The 8,873-nt window shown below is 36.0% G+C and overlaps 1 protein-coding gene across 1 annotated transcript in view; it reads right to left on the reverse strand.

Annotated features, from left to right (window-relative positions):
- The window catches only part of LOC106457514 (dentin sialophosphoprotein-like), a 98,945-nt gene that overhangs the window by 23,362 nt on the left and 66,710 nt on the right, over positions 1-8,873 (reverse strand). Inside the window, exon 3 of the mRNA XM_013916940.2 lies at positions 1,695-2,209. Within this exon, the coding sequence (XP_013772394.2) occupies positions 1,695-2,190 (496 nt within the window). The 5' untranslated portion in view covers positions 2,191-2,209. The remainder of the gene's footprint in view (positions 1-1,694; positions 2,210-8,873) is intronic.

Consider the following 8,873-nt stretch of genomic DNA (forward strand, 5'->3'; position numbering starts at 1 on the left):
TTTTGAATGTAAAGTGTATCGTAAGAAGACACTTGCAGGTTTATATTTTTATTTTAATAACTAGATTCTGGAGCCGTTTAAAGTAAATCTGGCTAAAATATCAGTTCATCGTGCTTATAGAAAAACCAACACGTATGAATATTTTTATAAGGAATTAAATAATATTAAAATATTCCTAAATAAAAATGGTTTTCCAACTAATATCGTTGACAATATCATACATAATTATTTAGATACGGTTAATGGTATGAAACAAGTTAAAAGTTAATGTCCCAAAACAATAATATTACCAATATTAAATATGAAAATAAATCAATCGCGTTAGCTATTTGGAATAACATATCCGCAAGCTAATTTAATGATAGTTTGTAAATCTGAGAACATAATACTTTTTTTTTTCGGATATAAAAACAGAATTTCGTACCTAAGTAGGTTAAATTAACATATATATATATATTCAAATGTCCTAGAAATAATTCTAGGTGTATTGGTTCGACCACCAGGTGATTAAAAATACGCATAGAGGTACATGCAAATTTAGTGAACAATAATAAACGAACTATACGTTATCACTTGCTTCATAAATTACTGTATCTTTGAAATTATCGCTAGAGGACGTGACGAGAAAAGCTTACATATAAAAGAAACGTTGTTGATTAGCACAGATGTTCCCAAACTTTCTCTTCTCAAGATTCCCCCCCAAATTTTCTTCATCCTGACTGAGCCCCTCCCCCCCAACTGATGAGTTTATAGATATTGAGTACGGTATCTTAATATTGTGTACTTTATGTATTTGTTACATACCCCCAGACACTTTCCTGCGGCCCTCAGGGGAAACCCCTGGACTAACAAACGAAAACTCGAGCTAAACGAGATGAATTCAGCAACATGGTTATTAATAATGTTAGACTCCATGTTGATATATTTTAACTTCACTGTTCGTGCACGTTAATTTCACGTAAATTAACGTATTTAAACCAACCAGAGCTGAACGAGATGGATTCAGCAACAAGATTACTACTGTCTGATTTGTTTGTAATTATGCACAAAGCTACACAATGGGCTATCTGTGTTCTGCCCACTACGGGTATCGAAACCCGGTTTCTAGCGTTGTAAGTCCGCAGATATACCGCTGTGCTACTGGGGGAGGGCTACTGTCTGATCCAAGTATTACTTCTTTTTTTTTTTGGCTAAATTAAAGTTTATGTGCACCAGAATGGAAGTTACCAACGAAGCATCATCTCTTGGGAAGTATGGATAATCCTGCATAAATGGTTACTTTTCAGTCCTGTACCACGGTGCCTACAAGCCTAATCACACTCCAGTAGATCTAAATCTTAAATACGAATGTAGGGGATGAAGAGAAACAACAGTTTCTGAGCGCCCCAGGTTGTATCTCAAACCCCTTCGGGGCTTGTGAGATTTAAAAACCTAAATTACTGCCAAGTTCATTCATTCATCCCTCCCCCGGTGGGACAACGGAAAGTCTACGGAATTGCAACGCTAAAATCCGGGGTTCGATTCCTCGCGGTGTAGATAGCAGGTAGCCCAGTGTGGCTTTGCTCTAAAACTAACACACATGGTCATTTTTCAAATTATCCACATAGATATTTTTTAAATCAGTTTTAATATTTAGTTATTTACCTCCTAACTAACATTTATTCGAAATATTTTTTGTTTTTTTTTACCCATACCTCCATTAGGTCCTCGTTTTTCACCACCTTGTTGCATGTTATGTATCTGGTTTTCTCCAGAAGAAAGGGAATTAGTGTTCAACGTGTTATTATTCTGATCACTAGTATTTGTACTGTCTGAAGTGTCGCTTGTAGTATCATCAACTGTTGATACCCCTTGGGAATAGTCCTCCGGTGGGGGTTGTATTATACTTGTTGGTGTCCAATCTTGTTCGCATGCACTGTCTGGAGAGGGGACTCGGCTTATACCATTAGATTTTAAAGACGTCATGATTATGTTGTTCGTGTTGTCATGGAAATCGTTCAATTGACACTCAGTGTTGCCATGGAAATCGTTCACTTGACACTCAGTGTTGCCATGGAAATCGTTCACTTGACACTCAATGTTGCCATGGAAATCGTTCACTTGACACTCAATGTTGACACGTTTATTGTTTACTTGATGATGACAGTTAAAAGGTTTAGAATCTGGTGGAAGGTTCTGGTCTGATGACATACTATAAATACATGCATTCCTGAAAGAAGAGAAAAAGGTATAAGCTACAGACGATTAAAATCCAGATAAGAAATATTCACTTTCATGGGGAGAGTTAATAATTAAATGGCATCATTTACTTGATCAAAATTATTCCATTGAAATAATAATATAATTTTACCCTAAAGTATAAAGTGGATGCTTTTCAACAATACAGATCCAACCCCCAGCAAATCAGCGTCAGGCTTGATGACTTATAACACTCAAATTCACTTTCATGGGGAGAGTTAATAATTAAATGGCATCATTTACTTGATCAAAATTATTCCATTGAAATAATAATATAATTTTACCCTAAAGTATAAAGTGGATGCTTTTCAACAATACAGATCCAACCCCCAGCAAATCAGCGTCAGGCTTGATGACTTATAACACTCAAATTCAGTCCCTGTGGTGGGCACAGCGCAGTTAGCCCATTGTGCAGCTTTGCACTTTAACAAATATAACACATCATGTTGTAGGTGCTATTGTCGAACTTAGAGCAAACATTTTTTCAAGTACAAAATCTCAACTATAAAAGAAAAAATACTTCTATGTGACACGAACTTGTTTTTTACTGACAGCGTTAGAACTCAGAATTTGATCCCTGCCGTGAACACAGCGAAAATAGCTTATTGAGCAACTTTGCTCTAAACCTCAAGAATGCCCAATTGAAGGACGATTCAAAGAAATATGTACACAATTTTGTTTAAATAGTTTTAAGACACATTGCATTACTGTGAAAGTAATTAAAAAAAAATTGTTTCGCGTCTTGTATAAATGCCATGCGAGATTATTGTTCCATATAGAACGTGTTTGTTTGTTTCAGAGCAACAGGGTTATCTGCTGTGTCGACCGTGGGGATCGAACAAATAAAAATCCTGAGCGAAATTTAACGTCACTGGATTGCCCGTGAACGCAGACACACACACATGTAAGCCTGAGTGTGGTGTAATAACTGAAGCATGAAACATTCAGTGTATATTCGGTCACTGACCCAGAACATTTATTATACTTAATCACAGCCCCAGAAACGTTCATTATATACTCAATTAATCACGGCCCCAAAAACTTCACCATACACAGTCACGGCCCCAAAAACGTTCACCATACTCAGTCACGGCCTCAGTCAGAAACGTTCTCCATATATTCAATCAATCACGGCCCCCCGAAACGCTCTTTATATATATTCGGTCACGGTCTTGTATGTCGTCACATATCTTCATACGATACGAACGTCGACAACAAGGCTAGACAATAATTAAGCGTGTTCAATAGGACCCTTAGCACCGAGAGGGAAAAGGGGAGGAGCTAGCTGATGGGATTAAGTCACGCAAGAACTACGTGTGCAATTACAAACACACGTTATCGTTTTGTTCAACGATACAAGTTTTATATTTCAGTAAATATTTTTTTTTGGGGGGGAGGGTTAAGCAATGCAAATACATCTTGACAAAACGGCAGAAGAAAAAGTATTCGAGAGAAGCTACAAAGTGAAGTTAAAAAGAGAACATATTACAATACAAAAGAGAGAGAAACATAAAAGGTGTCCAGGATGCCCTTTTAGCTGTGAAGGTGTTATAACGGTGTTGCCTAGCTACCTTCTCTCTAGTCCATCATTTCTAAATTAGGAACGGCTAGTGCAGGTAGCCCTCGTAACAGAAAACTATCAACGTTTCACTTACATCAACGAAACAGAAAACTATCAACGTTTCACTTACATTAACGAAACAGAAAACTATCAACATTTCACTTACATCAACGAAACATAAGACTATCAACATTTCACTTACATCAACGAAATATAAAACCATCAACGTTTCAGTTACATCAACGAACCAGAAACTATCAACATTTCACTTACATCAACGAAACACAAGACTATCAACATTTCACTTACATCAACGAAACACAAAACTATCAACATTTCACTTACATCAACGAAACATAAGACTATCAACATTTCACTTACATCAACGAAATATAAAACTATCAAAGTTTCACTTACATCAACGAAACAGAAACTATCAACATTTCACTTACATCAACGAAACATAAGACTATCAACATTTCACTTACATCAACGAAATATAAAACTATCAACGTTTCACTTGCATCAACGTAATAGAAAACGGTAAACTTTTCGCTTGCATCAACATCAGTATTTCTTCTTTTTTTAATTTTAGGTTCTGATAAAACTGTAACTGCTTTCGGTTGTTATTTATGGAATCATAGCGGCCAGTCTAAACAGCTTCTATGATTTATTTACCAAAATAAGTAATGACGTCACTGGGAATTAGATTTCTAGGTCTAATATAATAAGTTTAAGTTTTTGCAGTTACTGAAGCATATGGATTGTAACGTTGCATAATATAGGGGTTTTCAGTGAAAAACTTCGAAAAACCATCCTTGTAGGCAATGTGTTATTTGTAATAAATAGTCTATTGAAAATAGAAATTTTTTTAAGAGAAAACAAAGAGGTATAATTCAATATACAATTCTCACGTCTCTGTTTCATAATGAAACTCTCTAATAGTTAGTACATGTATTTTATGTAAAGTAATAGTTTAAAAGCTAGCCCTTAGTTACCAAATAATAAATCAATAGATGGCGCTAAATGCTTAACAACAGTTTTGTTGGTTTCTTATGGTACGCCACTTAAAATATAGAACAGCTACGACATTTACAAAGCCAAGCTAACTGTCGATGCCCCCAAACCAACTTGTCCATAGTGGCTAGAAATAAGAGGTGATTAATAATATAGCCTTTGAAATCTATATTTTATCTCTCACAAGTCATAGCTAGAGCACTCCATTCGCAATCTGAGGGTTGCTAGTTCGAATCCCGTTACCCTTTCAGCCTTAGATGTGACGGTCAATACCATTATTCATTGGTTAAGATTAGCCCAAGAATTTGCGGTGGGTGGTGTTAATTAACTGCCTTCCCTCTGGTCTACCACTTCAAAATTAGGGATGGCTGGTGCAGACAGCCCTCGAATAGCAACCACTAAAATACAAATAAAAAATAAACACTTAAAATATTCATCCACGACTTTTCATTCAATTAAACAAACACTTCGTGTTATGAACTAACGCAATGTTCTATTTTATCATAACTTTCGTTTCAGTTATGTTGTCTAACACAATACTAGCATTCACACTAACTCACGTGCGTGAAACATCATACAATTTACTAATTTTCATTTTCGATCCTCGTAATTCACGATACGAAAATGATGTCAATTTTATCGATTCACGCAGTAAGACACGAATAAATGACTTGTCTATTCACTTTTTAATTTTTGTGAAGAAGACATCAAGTCAAAGGTATCCGTTTTTGTTCCTGAAATCAAGATCTCATGTTGGCCTAATAAGCCGTGAGTCTTGTTTGGTTTGTTTTGAATTTCGCGCAAAGCTACAGCTGGGCTATTTGCGCTAGCCGTCCTTAATTTAGCAGTAAAAGACTAGAGGGAAGGCAGCTAGACATCACCACCCACCGCCAACTCTTGGGCTACTCTTTTACCAACGAATAGTGGGATTGAGCGTCTCCTTATAACGCCCCCATAGCTGAAAGGGCAAGCATGTTTGGTGGGACAGGGATTCGGACCCGCGACCCTCAGAATGCGAGTCAAGCGTCCTAACCATTTGACCATGCCGGACCGTAGCTGTTAGTCAGTAGCAGTCCAGTACACGATCCATAGAAAGGTTCACGTCAGATTGAAGAAACATATTAGCTAATGAAAGAGGTTACGAGTGTAAAATTATAACACTAGCTTCGGCAGGTTTTACAAGCACTGCATTTAATATCCGGCTAATACAAATCAGACGAAGCAGAAACGTCATGATCTAAGTTTTTTATTATTATTAGTTGTTACAGAAATCTTGTTTGAATAATTATATATTTCAATCTAAAGTAATGATCAGAAATAAAATAAAGGTATTTTTTGTTGTCTGACATTGTGGCGCCACGAAAACATCTTCGATCATGTATCATGCAAAGCCGTAAAATGTTTTGTTGTTGTTGTTCTTTTTTTTTTTCCTTATCGTTTAAAGCACGTTCTTAAATCTTCATTTAACATGAGGTATAGATCAGATCACTGTGGATACAAGTTCAGACATGTAAACCTGTTCAAGGAAGAAGGATATTTTTATCATTCAATGCATAACTTGTTTTTCTTATCCTAGAAAAAAAAAAATGTTCCTGTCAGTCAACATCAAACGCGTCTACTTCACAATGTAAATAATTTTAGATGTTATTGGTGATGAGTAAAGGATTTTATATCAATAAACCCTGCAAATGTGAGTTTCGTTTACTGATAACTACTCAGTTGAATACAAAGGGAGTGGGAATAGGGGGTGGAACGATAATAAGTGTGTGAAATTTATTTTTAAAATAACGTAAAATGCAGATGTCTTCCCTTCTATTCTTCTTAACTTGTCCATTTCGGATTCAAAATCAGAGGAGTGTAAAAATATAATTTCAGATCTACCTTTCGTTTACTAAGTCACTTGTCCATAAGGACTTTTGTTCAGTATAAGAACCCATCAGTTTGGCTGAACGATGAGAGAAAAAAAAGTTTTTCCCTTCGTCATTTCATTTAAGTCCAAGGGGCTGACTGTCCATCGTGTGATAAAACAGACGATTGATAATATGTAATAGACATATAAATATGTAAATTGAAGAAGACTGGTGTGTGTGTGTGTATGTGAAATTTTGGGTTGAAAAGGAAGTTAATTTGTCTTCAACGATAAACATTGTTTGTTTGTAGTTAAGTGCAAAGCTACACAATGGGCTATCTGTACTCTGCCCACCACGGGTATCGAAATTCGGTTTCTAGCGCTGTAAGTCTAAAGACATACCACACTGTGCCACTGGGGGAACACGATAAAAACCAATCTAAACGTAGAAAGAAAAGGAATAATTCAGCTATCTTGATAAATATAAGAAGGTAAATTCGGGGTTGGGATATCTAAATGATTGGAATGTGACATAACATACAAGTTTAAGAGATTATAAGCTGAGGGCAAAAGTTTTCGTGAAGGGTGAATATTCTGGCTGAAGACGCCTGAAAATATTATATTTTGAGAAATAAAATATTTATAAACATAACGAATTTGGAGTGTAGTTTATGTAGATATTTGAAGAGAGAGAGAGAGAGAGTATAACCCTCTGGTGGCTCACCAGCCCTATGTGTGCTGGAATAAAATGGCAGAGAAGGGGTTTGTTTTTTGTTTTTGAATTTCGCGCAAAGCTATACGAGGGCTATCTGCGCTAGCCGTCCCTAATTTAGCAGTGTAAGACTAGAGGGAAGGCAGCTAGTCATCACCACCCACCGCCAACTCTTGGGCTACTCTTTTACCAACGAATAATGGGATTGACCGTCGCATTATAACGCTCCCACGGCTGAAAGGGCGAGCATATTTGGTGTGATGGGGATTCGAACCCCAGAGGAGGGGAGCTTGTTTTAAGCATTAGTGGTGCGAACGTGGAGTTGGAGAAAAATAATTAATTGATAAACTTTAACTGTTTTAGTGCAGGCATATCGCATTGCTCTGTTATCTAATACACAACTGTACGTTTTTTTACCAACGTTTCAGCCTGTATGTAGAATTTTGTTTCAATAAAAAATATCATAAAACCAAAGGCACAAACAAATACGAAACAACAAAAAACGGTAACTTTCAAAAGTCACGTCAATGTTAATAAACACACGTTATATTTTACAGTTTTAATGTCAATACTGGTACATTTATTAAACAATGAAACTACGTTCACGATGTTAGTTTTAATGTCAGTACTGCTACATTTATTAGACAATGAAACTATGCTTCATTAAGTTAGTTTTATTGTCAGTACTGGTATGTTTATCAATCCATGAAACAACGCTTTCCGACATTAAATGTCAATATTGGTACGTTTATTAATCCGTGAAATTACGCTTCATTATATTAGTTTTATTGTCAGTATTGGCTCGTTAATTAATCGATAAAACTGAGCTTCATGATGTTAGAGTTTTAGTGTTAGTACTAGTACATTTATAAATCGACTAGTAGAGTACCTGGCGTTGCCCGGATGAAAAATGGCTTTAAATATCCCGAGTGTTTTTGATTAAATCATTCATATTATCGTGATTTTTTGCAAAAGCTCAAAATGATTTATTTACCTAACAAAATATTTTGATTAAAATCAATGAAAAATAACAATGTGCGAAAAAAATAAAAATTTGCTAAAATTACTTTAATCAAAGCAAAACCGGGTACATTGTTCTTGCTTCTTGCATGACATTTCAAGTTTCTAAGACATAATTCCTTACTTTTCGGTGTCCTGATTTCTGCTGTGTGGTCAAGTGTTGTTTGCAGCATATTCTGACTTTATTATCGTTCCATTTAATGAAGAATTGATTCATTCTCTTCTCGTTGCAACACAACGTAAGTGAAAATATACCGATACCAAACATTTTTGTAAAGTCATCGTATAGCTTATTCTTGCGAGTACACGTAAGCAAAGCAAAAGATATGGCTGAAGCTAGCCTATTTCGTTGAGGGAGTATGCGCGCATGTTCGAGAGAAAACACCAGCCTTTTTCAGTTAAGGGGAGTTAAAGAGTAGGTATGTATGTGTAGAAAGAATCTGAGAAGGGAGGGAAAGAGCACAAATGAAGGCTCC

The sequence above is a fragment of the Limulus polyphemus genome, unplaced genomic scaffold, assembly GCF_000517525.1.
Source record: "Limulus polyphemus unplaced genomic scaffold, Limulus_polyphemus-2.1.2 Scaffold341, whole genome shotgun sequence".
Lineage (NCBI taxonomy): Eukaryota > Metazoa > Arthropoda > Merostomata > Xiphosura > Limulidae > Limulus > Limulus polyphemus.